The sequence below is a fragment of the Crassostrea angulata genome, chromosome 7 (assembly GCF_025612915.1).
Source record: "Crassostrea angulata isolate pt1a10 chromosome 7, ASM2561291v2, whole genome shotgun sequence".
NCBI lineage: Eukaryota > Metazoa > Mollusca > Bivalvia > Ostreida > Ostreidae > Magallana > Magallana angulata.
This window is the reverse complement of record NC_069117.1, coordinates 9,341,950-9,362,564: the sequence shown is the minus strand read 5'-3', so window position 1 is coordinate 9,362,564 and position 20,615 is coordinate 9,341,950. Positions and strand designations below refer to the sequence as shown.

Below are 20,615 nucleotides of genomic sequence, written 5' to 3'. Positions count from 1 at the left end.
AGATCTAATAAGGCGATTGGTCGTGACACATCAAATACCTGTCAATTGATATAAAGGAGTAATACAATAGGTCGCCTTTGTTTTGGTAAAATCCTCCGTTAACCATCTTGTCCCTCTGTCAGTGTCATTTTACACGGACAAAACAAAATATACTCATTTTAAAGTTGATTATGTCATTTACGTCACCAACAGATCAATTTGCCAAAAAAATCACACTGACTAAATCAATCATATATAATCAAAATAATGTACATGTAGTCCTGAGTATCTTGATGTAATCTTTGGAAACTGACTTTTCGTTCAAACTATGAATGAAACATTCTGATAAAATTGCATCGTATAGTTGAATATGTTCTTGGTATGTCTTTAACAGTCTTAATGGCATTCAAGTCCTACACGAATGAAATTAGAAAACATATAGAACAAAAATTAATTTAAAAAAACACATCAGATTTTTATTAAATATACATAACACTTGAATTATCAATAAAACTTGTTCAAGTTCATTTATTTTCACTCATAACATATAATGTTACATGAGGTGCAGAAGAATTATATACAAAAGAATAAGAAAAGCAGGATTTACAAAAAAGAAACAGAATAAAGTAAACAATGAATTTGTTATAGTTGTAATGTAGGATGGCCTACCAAATCAAATATTTTTCTAATTAAAATACACATTTTCATAAGTATTACATGATTTGAAGATGACATAAGTGTTCTAAAGTTTAAGGTGTTTGGGTTTTTAATATAATATAATCAATTGCATAAAGAAATTAAAGTTCTGTACTGTCTGTAAAGGTTGAGATTGTCAATAAAACATCCGGAATTTATAGGACATGCAACATCGCCTGACACAAGGAGCTAGACAGTAGCAGTCGAGACAACAAAAACAGCTTGATGAATGTTCCTTATTAAATATAATTATTAGATTGCAATTTTGAAACTAAATAAACCTGTAGTCTTATGCAATTAACAAGACGTGCAAATAAACAGATACAGGATGAGCTGCTAGCTCATCCTTGTAGATTCAATTCACAACATGTTCTGTTTTATCGAAATTGGATTGAAAATATATGTTCATACAAAGTACATCATACAATTCGCTAAATTAGGAATGTGGATGTTTTCTTCAACGCAGGTAAAGTGAAAGCAGCAGATCTTATACATCTAAAAAGGAATAATTAAGAATCATTCTTTGAGTATTATGAGGTGATAATTTCGGTCGGGGCGTGATCAAATCCAATAAAGCCCAAACGGCATTATGATAGATTTGATCACGCCCCGAACGAAATTATCACCTCATAATATTCAAAGAATGATTCCTTATTACTAATATTTATATAATTTTAAGCCATCGTACGATTAAATATTTAAATATAAATAAGCAAACCCCGCTGGCGCCTCAATTTGGCGTCATTTGTAGTTATGAGTTATATAGTACAAAATCGATACGTAGTGTTATCACAGGCAAGGGCACTGGAAAATGTAAATATAAACCTTTATAATCCAATGAAAGATCCTGGTTGCTAAGTTTGTATCCAGTCAGTTTCTCAACCAAGTCATTTGAATCTTTTATTGAAGGAATGGGCGCTTTATGAAGTGTAAATGTCAATCAGAAAAAAGCGGAAACTCTCAATGACTTATCAAACATTTAGACTTAAAAATCAATCATTTAGCGAATGTCAGAGTTACAGGAGCATTGTATTACTCCATAGATCCTGTATTTGTTCATATAAAACCCAATATATACCTAAAGGTTAATTTTCTATGTGAAACGGTCAGTTTTAATGATCCATTGTCCTTAAACATTCATCAAGACAAAAAAGCCAGTAAAATTTACACGCATCAGAAGGATGGCCCGACACACAGTGTACCTCGATTAATAATTCACAGCTATCATTCAGGTCACCCGTACTATACCTATGTAGACTGAAGTCTATTGGTGTTGAAGATCTGCCCAGCTGGTAAGTATTGACAGATGCATCGAATTAACATCACGCTCTTGCAGATCATCTGCAGCACGTTAATTTGCCTGGCTACCGCGACGTGCCTCGACCCCTCTTTGCTGACACATACCTGTCCATCTTTGTTTCAGATCCCTGGGTGAGTAGATTTTATGACCAATGAGTTATTGGTCAGGTATCATATCTTCACACCTGAGCGTTACCTGAACGACTGAATGACAAAGCACATTTATATCTATGTAATGGTAGATGCAGAAATGAATAAAATTGTTAATATATTTAATTTCCCTTTATGAAATCCCCCTCCGTAACATTATAAACCCACACGTTTGTGAAAAAAAACCCACTAAGTTCCAAGAAACGATAAAATAGCTTTGAAACTATTCGCCGGTCTTTTTTTAATGTACTGGTTAAAGATGTATAGAGAGTATATATTTATTGTACCGAAGGAGATGCGATAACATAGCTAACAATACGTATCGGGTTATGTTAAAAATGTCTGGTATTATTTACAATTAAGTCTAAATATTGTATGCAAAGTCTGATCCTCAAAATATTTCCTTATTTTTATAAATCCTCATAATTCAAAGTTCTACATTTAACATTTATTTCTACATTAATTTTGAAATGCTCTCTTTCTAAAGCTTTTTTTCTTCTAAATTATGCATTTAATCGATTTCCAACTTTCCCAGTATTACAATGTCCAAATATAGTAAATTAGCAATTTCATACGCTTATTAAGCGACTTTTCCAAAACGACGTGTTTCTAGTGTAGATGTAAAATGTTGTGATGCAGGCTAGTCCTACATGTGACAGATAATCTGTCTAGGTGTTAGCGCATAAAAAGACAGAAAGCTTCATCAATATTGACCAAATGAACACCTGTATTTTTTTTTTTTTGATTTCATTGATATTGAATTCATTGGGTACATTTGTCATGATCATGATGATATAATTTTAAGGACATAATAACCACACACATTATGATGCAGTTGTATTAGTGAAATTCATAAGAATCTATATCAGCCTTTAAGGCATTTGTTGTTCTGATATTTGTTTAAAGATGTAAATTGAAAGCGTACAACTGAAAAGGTTCAAGCGAAGTGTCAAGTAACAATTGTAGGAGCATACTGAAAATTATTAATGGTCTTCACTTACAAACTAACATAAACTTTGGAAGTTTTTACGCATTTAGCACAGTTTAGATACAATATTTTATTTCGAAAAATAATTTAAAATCTCATGTTTTTAATCATCATCGGGCCAATTTTACTTTTTCTGGTGAATCTTGTTCCAGTAATTCTTTGCAATTTCTCTAAAATACTGGGTATTATAATAGTTATTGATTGTATGTTTATTTTATAGAATGGTTCATACACGTGGTTTTCTCTTTCTTAGTTCAACTTCTCAATATTTCTTAGCATTTCTTAAAAAAGACATCATCTACAGCTTTTCTTTGTTTTAACGAACGACTTTGATCCATCGCTCATCAAATGGGTAAAGTTCAACTAAAAGGTTTGAGAGGAGCTACTCAACAGAAACAAAATGTTAAGAGTGTAGAAATCATGTTCTATTTTTACCAGAAACTCCACCGTTAATTCGAAGACTTACTTAAACATTTTTCAAAGGTGTTTCACAGAAGTTCAGCACAACCAAATTACGCAACAACTGCAAATTATCAAATCCTAGAATTTTTTAAGCTCCCGTTTTCAAGACAACGAGTTTGTATTTTTAGCTGGAAGTGTTTGATGTTTCAATGCCTCTATCTGTTAGCTTCTTACACCCGCTGCTTTAGTATCTAAAGAGTCTGATCTTCCTGATCTGAGGCAAAACTAGAGTTCATAAAGCCAACACTTCTGCCATCCTCATTACATGATATTATGACCTGTATCAATAGAACTGATTATTGCGTGGGTCATGTACTGACATCTTGGAAATTTTACATACTGTTATTGCTGTAAAATTGGCATGAATTACACTGCATCTCCGCTGTGTTCGTTTTGATGAAAATCAAGCTGGCCCGTTCGCTCGACGTTTCTATCTCTATGTAGGCCATGATCGCGTTTCTTCCAGTATAACTTCTCAGTTCGTTTATCAAAAGATAACAATTCCAAAGATTGTTTTAAAAAACATATTAAAGGAAGAAATCAGTTTTATATTTCATAACATAATGATAATAGTTTTGTTCTTTTTGCAATATTACGTGTGTGGTATTCTTTTGGCAAAACATCCTTTAGATTCGTATTAGATGATTGGTTGGAAACTGGAAACGTCAAAGATGCAATCAATTTGAACAATCGTGTATATTTCAGCGGGACATTTTTTGTGTTCAGGTTTTAGAGCACACCTGCATGTATTCTCTTTTGAAAATGATCATGTATGTGCTATCGCTGCTTCTCTTTTCTCTTGTGTCAGAGCATTAGTTAAAAAATGACTCTTTTTAAGTTTCAAGTCTGATACGCTTCTGAGTTGCATGTTCAACAAAATAAAGAATTAGGTTTATTTACAAATGTTACAACTGACAGAAAGAGACTGATATCTGTATTTTTACAATTGCTAGAACTGGAATGAAATGATTCAGCAAGAGAACAATTTAAAATATTTGTGGTGTTTAATAGAATAGAAATAAAATCACCATCATATCTTGATCTGTTGTACAGGGAGATTGATATTAATGATTTAATTTTTAACTTGTTTATATACATCTTAAATAAAACTCGCATACAGCAAAGGCATGTTTCTGTAAAAATAACTTCAACAAAATCTTTGACAGACTTTAAAACATTTGACAATTAGGGAAGAACTATGTACAGGAGAATGTCCTGTTTGTACACTTCAGAATTTCTAATCCTTTGGTCCTTAAACGCCAATATAATCAGATCAAAAATCTCGCACTTTAAAGATTTCTATCGAAGATTTGTCAAGGGTGGAATATGTGCAAGAGTGTACTATGTATTCTTTTGGGTTAGAATTTATAATCACTTGCATTCAGAAATGGTGTATTTAATTGTCCGAGTTCTTTTGTGGCTTTTAAAACCGGTATGTGGACAAGAAAAACTGAGGTTGCCAAGGACGCCATGACCAATATACAAAAAGTAAACCACTCTGAACAAATATATATTTGGTGGATAATGCAGCACCATTTAAAAAAAGCAGCACAATCCAAACTTTGGGTTATATTGCTAACGGACTTTCCATAGAATAGCAAACGATAAGTGTTTGTAAGCACCAATACCTCTGCAGCAATAATGCATCTCATGTATACTTGTTTCTATACACACTGTCACCGTCCTGTGCTGATTAAACAGATTTTGAAAATACGGGTTTTCAGTTATTAAAAACCGAATAAGACAGAATTTAAAAAACTGTATGTCTCATTGTTGTCAAAACTTATCATTGTGTCTGATTCCCCGTAAGAAATGAGAAAAGAAAATTGATCTTGCCATTTAAGTTTTCTTAAAGGATTTAATGTACCCAAACAAAAGTGGGGCCGTGACGTCAGAATCTTCAGGTGAAAATTGACCATTGCAAGTAAGGTTATTAACCCTGTTTTGAGTATAGATTATTTGTTTTAGAAGAGTCCGTAAGAAGTGCGTGAGTATTGTCTATTAACCCATCATTACATCGTCTGCTTTGATATATCTCTGCTAATAACGCAGCTTTCTTTCAGCCAAACAAGATTTCTGCTGAGAAAAATGGCGGCGATCTTCGGGTTGCGTTCGCCTCAATAGAGACATCATCCCTGTAAGAAACAACTGCACATGTAGATGATGAATTGAACGTTGGGGTGATGTCCAGCTCTTGATATGCTGCGGTTCAAAATGTAAGTAAATCTTTTGAATTTATCAAAAGTGTCTAACAAACGTTGTGTTTAAAACCCGTTCAGAGATTTGAAGTGCACATCCGTTTATTACTTATTCTTAAAGCGGTATATAATTATTGGATGAATCACACTAAGACCTGTAAGGAAATGTAAGAGTTTTTGTGATATATTTAATTTGACATGTGGTTTTAATTCAATTTTATATGTTTTGATGGACAGGTTTTGTCCAATTTATAAAAGCGTGTACTTTCGGTTGATAAAATCATTTGTAAAGCTGTATACTACAAACGAAATATTGAAATTCTGTCGCGTGTTTCTGAACAATTTTGATATTTTTTTACTGCATCTTGAAGTTCTTGCATAATCCATTCAAAAGGTTATGCAATGAATTGTCACCGCGCCGTGCCTTTTTTAATCCTACACAATTTAAATGCAAAAATCCATTTAAAAAACTATTTGAATAAATGTTGAGGATGAAATTAAATATGAAATAAACATTAAACGTATGTAAACATAAAAAATGACTCGGGGTTGCTATACTACATGCATTTAATACCAGTTGTAGGGAGTATAGTACATGTATGGAGAACTATTGAGGTCCAAGGATCAATTAAAACCAATAACATAAATTTATTGAATAATTTGGCATAGCAATAAAGCCAACCATCAGGTAGTGAGATTAAAAATTCTTTTATTAATATTTTCTCTTTCAAACACTGTTTACTATTTTAAAATAGTACTTGACCTTTGAAATTAACGAAACTATGGTCATAGTCAAATTATTTCCCCCTGAAATTTGAAGCTTTTACTTATTATATCCTGCTAGTATTTAAAGCTTAGATATACTACAAGTTTTGAAGCTAGTATTTTTGTAGGTTTCGGCAGCGTCCGATATCACTCTGTTATCGATCAGCGAACTACACCTCTCCTTGATCCAGACTTAAATTATTTATGAGAAAACATCATTCATGCCAGCTCCATCATCTTCCTTTTATTTGATGACTATTATCATAAAATTTGGCATATCGTTATCTTTCTGCAAAAAACTTTTAATGATAAGATTTTAAGATTAAGAAATTTACAACCCTAAAAAAAAAACATAGAAAATTTCTCAAACTTACTGGAGCGATGAAACCGATAAAAACCATTCTGGACACTTGATCTTTATTGTGGAGTTTATTATTCGGTTCAGAGTTACTCCCTGTAATTGTATACGGAAGTTATTCACATGCTATACACTGGAATATCACGAAAATATAATGTAAATGAAAACTAATAAAGTAATCACACAAACCTCTTTACATTCAATTGTTGAGCATTGTTTTGAAGACATGTCATCTAAAATATTAAATTTATCAAATGGATGTAAATACAAAGTTGTCATTTTAAAATTTTGTATTTACACCCACTCACTTTATTCAAAATATACAATTATGATTTATCTCCTGAAATCGAAGGGAAAAAAAGATTACTAAGAACACCAGTTTGTATTTATGTAAACATCGAATAAATAAATCAATGGTTGACCCCCGTCAAAATCAACTCTTATGTAGATTTTAGATGACACTTCGTATTGGATGTCGTCACATATATTAAATCCTTTGTGAAATCAGCGGTTTTAGATATCTAATTCCAGGAAGTAATTCTACATCATGTTAACCTAGACAGGGGAGCTTGGATACACCTCTAGTCATTTAACTAAGCTAGTATCATGAGAAATCAATTAAAAAAATGAATTCATGTCTTAAATTTCATAATTTTGTAGGCAACTAAAAATTAACAAGCCATTGAGTTTTGTGTAAAGGCACTAGGAAATTGATCAGTTCCTTATGGATATAAACTTATGCATAGAGTTGTCGTTTTTTATAAGGTCACTTTCTTAATTGTTTTAAATACTATTTTTGATTGTAAGTTAGACAACTTTTAGTGCTTTCAAATAATATAGCGTTGTTTCTTACGTAATTGATCAGGACTGTACACCAATATTTTACTATACAATCGATCAAATCCATAAATTTATATTCTTTCCTCAGCAGTGCTCGATAAGTCGTCATTTCATAAAGTCAGTTGTTTGTCCCGATGGCGGTTCTTATTTGTGGATGCAACCACTGGTCAGTGGTACTTAATGTCAGAGTGTTTGTCAATCTACAATAAAAACAATCAAAGGATGTAACAGTAAGTGTTCAGACTCTGGACGGTGCATCTAAAACAAGAAAAGTTTTGTTTTCCATTAAAGCATTGAATTTTCGTTGAATTTAGAGTAGATGTGCATCTTAGTCCATACATATTTTGAAAACACGAGCAGAGTGAAGATAGGGAAATAATCTAAACGTCAGTGCATGTAATTTTTTTTAAGGAATAATTAAGAATCATTCTTTGAGTATTATGAGGTGATAACTTCGGTCGGGGCGTGATCAAATCCAATAAAGCCCGAAGGGCTTTATGGTAGATTTGATCACGCCCCGACCGAAATTATCACCTCATAATATTCAAAGATGATTCCTTATTACTTTTATTTATATAATCTTAAACCATCGTACGATAAAATTTTTAAATATAGATAAGCAAACCCCACTGGCGCCTCAATTTAGCGTCATTCGAAGTTATGGGTTATATAGTACAAAATCAATATGTAGTGTTATCATGCACAGGCAAAGACACATTATGTGGAATATTAATTTATCTTTGATATAACATAGGCTCTAGTTTGTACGGAAGACGAATAGGGCCACATTAAAAAAATATTTTTATCTCGTAATTACGAGAAAAGACCTCGTTATTACGAGTTATTTATCACGTTATCACGAATTCCAAGTCGACTGAATCACACTTTCAGTATTTTTCATTTTAGAAACGTTGATTCAATTTTGATTAATATTTCAATAACAACGATCAATATTTATTAATTTCTACATATAAAAATGATCGGATTTGACATTTTATTTTATATGAATAAAAGGAAAGAACTTCATGTAATTTTACTATTCAACTTATATACATTGTATATTACATGCATATATAGAATAATGAAACGCGCCATTTTAAATAGATCTATTATCGTAATAACGAGATAATTAACTCGTATTAACGAGATCTTTTTTCGTAATTACTAGATCTTTTCCCGTAATTACGAGAAAATTATTTCGTAATAACGAGATTTTTTCTTGTTATCACGAGATCTTTTCTCGTAATAACGAGATCTTTTCTCGTAAAAACAAGATAATTAACTCGTTATAACGAGATCTTTTCTCTCGTAATAACGAGATAGTGAACTCGTAATAACGAGATCTTTTCTTGTAATTACGAGATAAATATATTTTTAAGTGGCCCAATTCGCCTTTCGTAAGTTTGTCAGAAACTGGCATAATTAAATGATAATATGCTGAACTAAATGGGAAGCATAAAATCATTTAAAGTTGCCAGCAGCTGAAGACAGGTTTCTGTGAGGATTTAAGAATTTGCATACATGTTATATCATTATACATTTGCATGCATGTTATCTCATTATACATTGCTTTCTGATTTGCATACGTTGATCAACGCTGACTAAGCACAACTAACAAAAGCATAAGACTTTACCTTTTAGCTTATTCGATCGTATTGGTTGTCGTTTAACATGATCTGGTTCCAAGACCATAAACTGAAAATTGGCTTCAATTATCAATAACCCTTATGACAAGACCGGTGTGCTTAACAATAATCAAAGGGATACACATTTAAAATTAATGACCCTTTGTAATTTGGGGAAAAAAATTGTTTTTTCATTGAGTCAATTCTCAGTTGACAGTCTTGGAACCCGGTTAACGTATAAGTTGTAACCACTCTTGTATTTTATGTGTTCTTTGAATAGAAAACAGTTTGTGTAATTTTTTTTTCTTTTAAGTAGCGATCTAGAATTGGTGGTAATCATATCAGTCAACACAAATTGCTCTGTACATTTACACTCACTCACTTGAGACTTGAGATCTTTTTTATAGGGAGGGTCAACCAATTCTCGTCTGAGACCTTCTCAGACAAGTTTTGGTTTCATTTCTCATGTATAATTATTACTATTATTGCTTTTATATAATTTTTCAATACCTGTCGCTCAACTTTTGTAGGAAGCTTATTAACACTGAATTATATACTTAACAATTCATACATAAATAAATTGCTATTTTCATCCAATATCTATGAGAAAATGATTAATTTTTTTTTTAAATCAGAATTGACACAAGTCAAAAATTTCATATTGTCGTACTATGGGTCTGCTTTGCTTAATTCCAGTAGAATGTCCAGCATACCTTGCCACAGTAAATGACATCAGCCTTCAGCATGATAACTAGCATCGACATGCACACACCTTACTTATGCATGCATTTTCTTCTTTTTATGTTCAATTTAAAAGTCTACTTGAATGATCATAAAAGCCACCATTGAAAAATTAAATTCAATTAGTATAATTTATTTTTTTATTTTGACGGCCAACGCTTCTTGGCCTTTGTTGGTAGTGTTCTTAGGACAGCCTTTGTATACGACGGGTACAATAAGAGGGGGTAGAGGCCTTGGAAGAGTCGTGTTGACACCTTGGAGCGTAACAATTAAGATGATATCATAATACAAACTGATCAGAAGATCCCCATTTATGGCCATAAACACCTTTTGGTTAATTCATTTTGCATTGTCGCTAAACTATCTCTAAATCGTGAAGGAATAAAGAGCATTATGCAAGTTGTCAAGACTGCATATTTACGCTCTCCCCAAGAGCAATATCTGTCAAATGAAAAGTGTACATACCCTATATTGTCATCCACGACCAGGTGTACTTCTCCCATTGTCGTATTACATCACCATCAAGACAGAAGGAAGAACAGTTGCACTTTTCGCGTGGACTCGCTGCACAAGCCGCTTGTCTGTCCTGCTGTCATTGGCTTAATGAGTGGTACATGTACCCATTTTGGGATTGTGACGTGAAATGAAATAAGTGCTGGGCGCCTCCTTAAGGTGCATTGGACCGTGAGGGCGCCCTCCCGTACTCCCAAAGATCTTCTGTGTTTCAGTATGACCAAGTTTCACCGGTTTCTAAAGTAGTCATAACCCCTTGGATTTACAATGGCATTTTCATTGTTTAAACAAGATATGTAAGTAATATAGATAATTAAAGAAAGGATATCACATTGCGTAATTCGATAATACCAATAAGTGATATGCATTTATATATTGAAATAATATTGCACATAGCTCTTCATTTCGTTGAAGAAATATAAAAGATTTTTCATGGGTATAAAAGCAAAGAATATTTTACCATACTTAAGCGAAAATAATCGAAAGATTTCAATGTTACCTTGCTTACGAAACATGTATTATTTTAAAACTCATATTCAGTTAATGAATATACTAGTACGTGATTTTTAGGCAAAGTTTTTAGTTTGAAATTCTTTATTAATTTGTAGATAAACTTCAATTTAAATTTAATTTTTAATACTTTGGATACTACAAATACTTAAAATTCTGTCACTTTTAAGTAATTGTAGTAACCTTTACATACAGGCAAAAGCTGGCTGTTTCTTTTGTGTACATGTAAATGTTGTTTGACAAAAAAAAAGATATAAGGTACCTATCTTTTAATGAATAATCAATTATGACTCAGAAACAAAGTAAATATAAACAATAAAATGCTTTCCTTTTTAAAAGCCGCTAATGCCGGTTATGAATTTCTGTTACTGCAATGCTAGCATGCCTTCATAATCGCATGAAAAGCTAAAGAGACCAATAAACGTTGTAAGATAAGCATGATGTTTTCGATGTGTGTTTTTATTCAGTTAGGAATACATGACCAATGACATTGTTGTGTGCAGAATGGAAGAATGTTTAATGGTTCAGAAAATTGTTATATTATAGTTCTAAGATTATTATGAAAGAACTGTATACGATATTCGATTTACATGGAACCCCATTGATAGTCAATATGTTTGGTCAATGATTTGGTTAACCCGATCAAAATTTTAGTCAAACAGCTCTCCGCACCTACGAATGATGGATTTACGAAATCTGACCTCTCTCTGTCGGTCAAAATTCGTCATTTTGTTTTTTGAGGGTTTTTTTTTTTGGGGGGGGGGGGGGGCAACTTGTCCAAACATATTATAAGTTTAAAAATTAAATATTTGTATTTGAAAAATAAAAAAGAGAAATTTAAAGAATTTTAAAATGAATACTAAAATGTTTGCTTCGTAATTCATTCTCTAGATTTGATGAATGCGATCATTGCAGAAAAAAAAAATATTTTTTTCCTGCAAAATCCCACAACCGCCATATTCGCATGAACCACATAGTTTAAACGTCAAATCTTTCTGTTTGATATGTGTGGTAAAGGTGAATAGAATATGCATCACTTTTCTGTAACATGGTATGAATGAATTGTGCATGAATCATACCGTCAGCGTTTCACATAATTTGCCAGATGTCTGATGTTTTAATTTTCCCGCAACATAATGTATTAAGCTAACGCTGTTCAAAGGGTTTGATGTGAATCCTATGCAATAATAGTCTGTCGCAAGAACGTGAGGATTTTTTCCTCTGTGTCACATTGTAGCGGTTTTGTGTGCCTATAGGTACAAATTGATCTCCACCCCCTCCCTACACCGTAATGCTTATTTATGTCTCCTCATGCACCAAATGCTTTCAACGAGCTGGCTACAGGGACTTAAGGCGATATAAACCATTGCCATTGAAAGTATAAGTATCACTTGCGTGGGTGTGGGTGGGAGACCTTAAGTTTTTGTGGATCCTTCTGCAAGTGTTTTTAGATAATAATGGTTGCAAGATAGGCTATCGTGTAACCATTATCTGAAAAAAAAAACCCAGTGGTAATCTTCTTCAAATACTCACCCACACTCGAAAAAAAATGTGCAGCAAGAAAAGAGGGTGTTGCACAAAAGCAGGATTATTACCGAACGTGGAAGGGACCTTAAATATCCGTAACACTTGAAGAGTCATATGTAAATATAGACCAATAGATGACTATATTTACATAGCGGGTATGTTCCGTACGTAAGCAATACTCAAACATTTTCCATGCATTTCTATTAAACATGGCAACCACTATTTGATTTTCATAAATGCGGTTAAGAAGATGACCATATATTCTGTATTTTGATGTTAACATATATAATTTGATTTCTACTGTCCACCGTGTTTAAAATATCATTCTTCGGAGATAAATTAATACATTTGATTCTGACCCTTCAAAACAGGCAGAGTTGTAATTATAATCATAGCATAGCATAGCATGCATGTAAATATTTTTATAGAACCTAAATAAACGCATAGTCGAGATAAAAAAGGGGAAACAAATTTATACTTGCATATTTGTATTCACGTATTGCTTCATAACTGATGCATTCTTTTTTAATGAGTATTTTGCTTTAACTACCAGTACATGTATCTTTGAAAACGGCATACCCGGTTATTTCATGAAATATATTGATGAGTACATTTTTTTGAAATCCCTTGTTCAGAAAATGTTTTTAATTCAAGTTAATAACGGGAACTTCACATAGAATGTTGAAAAAAAGAAATTAAGCGTGAAATCTGCCCATTTGTCTGTGTAACCATTTTCAAATTATGGTCTTATAAAAAGTTAGTACAAACTTTCCAGAAAAAATTCTACATTGCTTTATGTACAGTAAAACTCGTTTATAAAAATAGTACGAACACGAATATAGCGAACTCTCGGATATAGCGAAATTTGGTGTCCCCGGTAAAATTCTTTATAACAAATATTTGCAAACTTTTACGGTTATAACGAATTCGGATATACATGTAACGAATTTACGGATCGATATACATGTAGTAACTGAGTTTGAGTCCCGTAGAGGCGAATAATAACGGATTTTTACACTTTTAGAACGAATTTCTTTACAATTTAAAAAGTTTGCACTACCATTTAACATAATAGTTTGAATGAAATTGTTTTAATATAAATTTTTCAATTCACAATCCGATTATTATAAGAATCAAAGTCATGTATTTTTAATTTAAGCCCCAATTAGCAACAATTATAGTCTGGTGAAAGAAAACATGTGTACAGTGAATTTGCAATAGTTATTACCAATTCGTTATACGGATATAACAAATTACGGATATAACGAAGTAAATCCATTGGTCCCTAGGACTTCGCTTTAACAGAGTTTAACTGTACAAAGTTGCATGCAAAAAAGATTTCGATCGAATTCTGTAATTATGATTTTTCCATTTTTTCTGCAACTCCTTTAGCAAAATTAGCATACATGAAGTTACTTTAACACCCTCTTTACAAGTTAGGACTTTAAATTTACCTAGATATCAAATTATTTTGGATTTGAAAAACCGTTCTTTTACGTTTATGCATTCGACAATTTTAAACCCTCTTTGACATTTCATTGTTCTTTTCGTTGTGTTGATCTCTTTCTACATTTTGTTCAAAATGTAAACTTAATATCATGTGAAACGGTATTAAAGATATTGACCGAAAAAACCAACAAATACTCGTTATACAATGTATATATACATGTATGTGTTCCTCCTGCTTTTTTCTGATATCAGTGTAATGTTACTTAGCTTTGAATATTTACTCATTTACATTGCATTCAATCTTCGGGCATTTTGTTATTGTTAAGAAACGGGATATATCAATTCGTTAGATAAAATATTGACGGAATAGATTTAAGCTCCCACTTCACTAACGAATGAATTCAACACTTGAAACGGTGTATCACTCTAAAGTTTACACGTCGGATCATCTGAATTCGCGCGTTACAGTTGATTTATCTTAAATTGGGTTGAAGTATTTTCGACGTGTATTCTTAGGAAAAACTCATTATTTTATCTTACCTCTTGTCCTAGGTCCTCTATACATGTAAGATGTAAAACAGATGATGATGATGTTTACATGTGCAATTTGATAAAGTTGGTGTGGTTCTTCGCCCCCTGTGGATTATACGTATTAACGATTATATGCATTTTGACCTCATTAAATCTGCTCCGATTGGCAATGACTACGCAAAAGTTCTTTTTAATTCAGTGTAACTAAAGGTACATAATGAGTGTTAAGTTTATTTTTATATATGTAACAAGTAAAACAGAAGTTGCAATGTTTCAAGCAGTTGATTCGAAACATGTATTGAATATTAGTCTCTAGCACAAATTTTGGTGACAATACAGCCACCTGTGGTTAGTGTATAGGGGTAGTGAATAACTTTTAAATTCAGTAATTGTTTTGGGGGGGGGGGGATATCTACCTATTCTTTAGAGGAAATTAACGATTGTGTTCAATACCGGCCGATGTATGAGTTTTCAAGATTGGTGAACTTCAATAAAATATAATTCGACTAAAAACATAAAAACAAAATTAATACAGAAGTGTTGGTTAAATATGAGATTTTAGATAATATTTTGGTTACATGGAATTTATTAAATTTGAATAAACACTTTCTGATAAACAACTATTAGATTATTGTAGCAAATGTTTTTTTTCAAACAATATTCAAGATAACTTTAATACTCTTTACTATTTAACTTAGAACCATTTTAACAAGACCTTGGACGCTGGTTTGAAGTGAAATATACACCGAATGCGTAGTCTTAGCTCAAAAGCCAGACAAATCTTGTTGATTTCACTGAGCTATGGCCGAGTGGCCAGCAATGAAATAGACAGGGCTACGTCACACTGCTGTTTGACACAACTATCCAAAGTCCAAGCTCCTGTTAAAATGGTTCTACTTACTCTTTAAGGTCAAAAGACTCTCCGAAAAGAGAGACAACTTGTCAAAGAAGTTCTAACACCGTGTGTTGATATTGTGTACTTAACAAAGTAACTCTAACAGGGGTTTGGAAATTTACTGAATTTAATGTTGAAAAAGTTTGAAAGTAAAATTCTTGATTGCGATTCAAAATTGGTGTGGTAAGTTGAAAGATTAATGATAAAGTACTTGTATATTGGTTTGAAATAGCATAAAATACGTGTTAAAGTACAAAGGTTGAAAATTCAATCTTTTAATCCTCGTATGAACTTTGAGGAAATTGAAAATGTACTTTTTAACTTGCCTATCACGACCGGAATAAGGGAGGCAACTCAATGACTTTAATATTTAAAATGGCATAACAATCTTTAAAAATCAATATACAATGTATGAACAACGCAAATAGTTTACAATGTTCAGAAGAAATTTTTCCTAAAATATCAATAAACCATTGTTTTTACTTGTTAATACAAAAAACCTACATTTTTTTTTCTGCTGAATAATTGTTGGGGTGGAAGATTTTTATAACGGTGCATTTTTTTTTTACAAATTAAAACTTTGTCAACTATAAACATTTAACTATGTCATAAATCATTTCCCCAAACCGAAGGTGGGATAAAATAAAACAAAACTATCTTACTTGTCAGTCATTAGCCCATATTAATTAATTTGAGAAGACCGTGGGTTGCTAGTCATACGGAGTGAGACAACGGGTACTTTAAATCTACACCAAGGTTCCTTTGTCTTTTAATCCCACAACCTAATGTTTGATAATCAGAATGAGCCACACAGTTATCGGGGGTATATTGCTTATCGTCCAATTAATCACTGTGGCATCGCCATTGCTCCCTGTTCTTCAAAGCCAAAAGTCAGCCGGCCGTGAACAGCAGTGGTCCCGACATGGCATGTTCCTGGCGATCGAACTCTGGTGCCGACTTCTATAAGCATTGGCCGATGGATTAGGTTTCTTTACGGAAACAAATGAGGAATATGTCCCTGTTTTGTTTTAAATGGAAGACTTTCCATGTTTAAACCATGCCGCTGGTGACTTTGTAAGTAGTCTGTCTGTTGTTTTTGACCGAGACTGTATCTGTTGATGTCCCCAACTCCTTGTCAAATTCTCTGTAATACTTTGTTAAAATTACTGCCGCCATTTCGCGAAAAAAAACACTATTGTGTATACATGATTATGTGTGCTTCATGTTTTGGGGTATTAAGAACATTTCTTAGACTTTTCAAGGGTAAATCATAATTAATAAAACTTCATTTGTTTATTGTATACATAAGGTTTTTTTATTACATAATAGTTTCATGTTTATATCATCGTAAGATCTTCATAGAGAGGGATAACATCAAATCAATCCAACAAAGCATTTTTTTAAACTTTGGAATATAATGGATTTAACAAAACAGCCAAACGGCCCACTTTGATGTAATATATACATATCATTAAAGTGTACTCAAAACTTCTAAATAAACAATTACATCACCAATAGTTAAAAGTGTATCAGTTGTCATGACTATATTTTATATAGTAGAAAGAAATTTCAGAGTTTTGTAAAGAATCATATCAAACGACAATTTTGGATAAAATGTAGCTAAGAATTTTGTGTATTTAGAGACAAAACCTTAATGTGGTAAGATGGGTAGTGTTTATATGACCAGTTGACAAAATAATTGAGAGAACATTGACTAAAAACTAATGAAAAGTTTGACATAGTTATGTCTTAGAGAGATTTTCGTAAAAAATCTTGGTGTTGGATTAGAGATCATCTGTTGACAAAAAGGTGTTGTCGACTCAAAAGTATTCAAACAAGGAGTCTTTTTGTGTCTTTCCAGATTGGACCACATCTTGGGACCTGTCGGGGTTTACGAGGGATTGAGGACCGTTCACGATGACAACTACGTAGACCGCCTCAGCCACTACTACACGGTTATCTTCCTTTTGTTTATGCAAATCACCGTGGTGACCAATGAATATGTCGGGGATCCAATCCACTGCTTCTGTCCGACAGAGTTCACGTACAATGAAATAGACTATACGAACTATTTGTGTTGGGTCGCCAACACCTACCAGATACCTTTCTCCAAACCGATTCCTGCTAATTACGAGGTCCGCAGAACGGACGAGATAACTTACTATCAATGGGTTCCTTTGATTCTTCTGTTGATGGCTTTTTTATTCAAACTTCCCAGAAATATATGGAAATATTTTGCATACACCCATTCTGGGATTGGTTTGAAGAGAATGTTAGATTTGGTAAAAATGACTCAAGGTGACACGCCAGAAGATAGAAAGAAGAAACTGAAGACTGTAGCTATGTTTTTAGACCAATGGATGACCAACATATCGCCCCATAGAGGTGGATGCTTTCCAAATCAACGTTCAAAAGTCATTGGCTATTTCGGAATAGGAATTGGGAGACACCACGGAAACTACCTGGTGTTTCTTTGTTTGTTTACAAAGTGTTTATTTTTGCTAAATGCTGTTGGACAACTGTTCTTTCTGAACGAATTCCTGGGGAGTGATAAGTTCTACATCTATGGCTACGAGGTCATTCAATCCATACTGACAGAGAACGACTGGTCGAGGACCCAACGCTTCCCGAGAGTGACCTTGTGTGACTTTGACCTCCGTCAAATGACCAATGTTCAACGTTGGACTTTGCAATGTGTTCTTCCCGTGAATCTCTACAACGAAAAGTTTTTCATTTTCCTTTGGTTCTGGATAACGATAGTCGCAGTTCTGACGTTTTTCAATGTACTATATACCGTTCTCCTGATAGTAGTCCCGTTTAATCGTAAAAGTTTCATCAAGAAATACCTTAAAATCATTGATGCTTATGACCGGGAAAACAAAGACTTATTTACACAGAAACTCACGCGAGATTTTGTGGACAAGTATCTTCACCAAGACGGAATTTTCCTTCTTAAATTGATAACATCTAACTGTAATACTGTCATGGTCACAGATATTGTCCAAGAACTCTTCGACGTCTACAAAAAGAGACAGTTAAACCTAGAAACTAATGGGGTCGCACATTTTGTGCATGAACAAGGGGAACCGAATCCAAGACATCACGTGACCCCGCGCAAAGGACGAACAGTTCACATACGTGAAATGCCAAAAGCGTATTTAGAAAGTCTTGTTTGAAAGTAGCATTGATTATCGATGCTCAGTGACAAAAATAATACTTTGTCAGAATATTGTTACTTATGTCAATAACTTAAATTATTTTGAGTTTTACATCTTCGAATCTTGCATGAGAGTGTCTGCAAATATTTATTTTCATACTCCAGCGTTCGACTTCATTAAAATTTAGCGACGTTGGTAGTGAGCAATAAATAAATAAAAAGAAGGTTAATCGGAAAACAGACATGCTCTGGAATTGCTAGTAATTTGTAATTATACATGCACTGAAATAATCAAATTTTATAAAATGTTGAAGATCAGTATGAAATACTTGATTATCATAATAGATATACTACATGAAGTATATAACCGTGTAGCGTTTAGTAGCCACGTTGTCACACCTAGGCCAGTTTCATCTGTCACACAAAGACCAAAGGAAAGAGACAACTCTTATATGGTAGAGTAAACTACCACGTTCTTGGAAACTATTGGTGGTGAAGACGCAATTGTTTACGTAGTAATTGGCTACTCGGCTTCAAATACAGATTGAAGAATTGCCTCATAAAAAGTGAAAGTGCCAATAAAAGACACAGAAGCTTAAACCAAAACGACTGAGCTATTGGCTTTTGTATAATTTATTGAGATGTTTTACATCATGATGCAATTGCACAAATGTTTACATGTACATCATGACCAATGCAAATAAATACCATTAAATCAATATTGCCTTCATTTTATGTGCATTTATATCCTTTTATGGAAGTTCTTCATTGACCAAAGTTGTTCTCGTAACAATGAGAAGGGAGAGGTGTCAATAGTGTAATCTTCTCTCAGAACGAAGCAGCCTATAGTCTATGGTGATAATAGCATTACCCGTGTTGGATCCCCAAAATACAATTGTCGTTAAAACAGAATGTCTGCAAAATCTAGTTAAGGACGCTGTTTTGCAAAAATCAATAGAAGTTGGAACTGTATTGCAATCTTTATTATCCATGCTTAATTTTACCCTTTAACGGCATTGAAACGTTTCGTTATCCGAACAAAAAGTGATGAAAGTTTATACATACAGTTGGTCGATGAAGTAGATAAACACAGACGGTGAATGGATTTGAATAAATTTTCTAAATAGTCATGAAAATGTGAACATTGTAACACCAACACATGAACTCGTTGAATGATATTGTTCTCGTTGTGTAGATGACCAGTTTTGTTTGCAGCATGTTAGACATTGTAAGTTACATTGATTATAATTTTGTTATAAGACAATAAAATTAAAAACATTTCATTGAGAAATAAACTGCCGGATGATCAAAATTGATGATGTGGTCAATTCTCGTGTTTGCCAAACATTAGCTCCCCTGGTAGTCGGATCATGAGACGCAGTTCCATTATCGGAAATCCACTGCGTACAAAACATTTGACCGATTTGAAAAATGTTCTCTTTAAATTTATTACAATTTGCTTTATATGATCATGCAACAGTCAAATTTCAAAAGATATCAGAAAACGGTTTAAGCTTTTGTAACTTCACTTCCCTCAGAATCACGCAAGGTCCCCTTAGATATTTGACAGTGTGTTAATTTTTAAAAGATTTATAAGGATGTATCTTCATACCATCATAGCAATATGAATGTCCCAGGGTTGCTATTATGCATTATTGAATCATATGCCAATCGTTTATTCACGAACACGAATTAAATTATTTATTTCAATTTGAATTATTTAATCATGGTCGATTGATTTTTTTTATAATTTCGAATCACTGACTAATAGTTTCATTAATTTTTCCATATTTAAACAATATAATGCTTTCTTTGATGATTCATGCGGGTATAAAGATAGCGACAAAAAAAAAATACATAACCCGCGTTAATTTTTTCTGCAGTGATTGCTACATCCACAGCTCGCATATAAATCATCAAAGAAGCATCCTT

The 20,615-nt window shown here is 33.0% G+C and overlaps 1 protein-coding gene and 1 long non-coding RNA gene across 11 annotated transcripts; one reads left to right on the top strand and one right to left on the bottom strand.

Annotated features, from left to right (window-relative positions):
• The first annotated feature begins 776 nt into the window (after positions 1 to 776).
• On the top strand, positions 777 to 19,402 carry LOC128192309 (innexin unc-9-like). Of its 6 annotated transcripts, none has more exons than XM_052864897.1 (3): positions 777 to 1,141; positions 5,638 to 5,790; positions 17,388 to 19,402. In XM_052864897.1, exons 2-3 carry the CDS (start codon positions 5,774 to 5,776, stop codon positions 18,700 to 18,702), a joined length of 1,332 nt encoding a protein of 443 aa, XP_052720857.1. In that variant the 5' UTR covers positions 777 to 1,141; positions 5,638 to 5,773; the 3' UTR covers positions 18,703 to 19,402. The 6 variants fall into 6 exon arrangements, with proteins under 6 accessions (XP_052720857.1, XP_052720853.1, XP_052720856.1 ...); XM_052864893.1 differs by lacking the exon at positions 777 to 1,141 and adding an exon at positions 5,362 to 5,498; XM_052864896.1 differs by lacking the exon at positions 777 to 1,141 and adding an exon at positions 5,479 to 5,557.
• LOC128192311 (uncharacterized) lies at positions 5,823 to 16,333 on the bottom strand. 5 transcript variants are annotated; one of them, XR_008244532.1, is made up of 5 exons: positions 16,189 to 16,328; positions 14,641 to 14,736; positions 10,567 to 10,851; positions 7,085 to 7,935; positions 5,823 to 6,991 (listed from the first exon to the last, which is right to left on the bottom strand). It is a non-coding gene; the product is annotated as an uncharacterized LOC128192311 (long non-coding RNA). The 5 variants fall into 5 exon arrangements; XR_008244530.1 differs by having other exon boundaries at positions 5,824 to 6,836; positions 6,912 to 7,935; positions 16,189 to 16,333; XR_008244529.1 differs by having other exon boundaries at positions 5,824 to 6,826; positions 6,912 to 7,935; positions 16,189 to 16,332.
• Positions 19,403 to 20,615: the final 1,213 nt, after the last annotated feature.

What these genes read in the sequence shown, in the direction of transcription:
- LOC128192309 (XM_052864892.1), top strand. Translation starts at nt 10,882, where the DNA reads ATGGCATTTTCATTGTTTAAACAAGATAT. An exon ending in TCATTGTTTAAACAAGATAT is followed by an intron (nt 10,911 to 17,387) that starts GTAAGTAATATA and finishes GTGTCTTTCCAG; the next exon opens with ATTGGACCACATCTTGGGAC.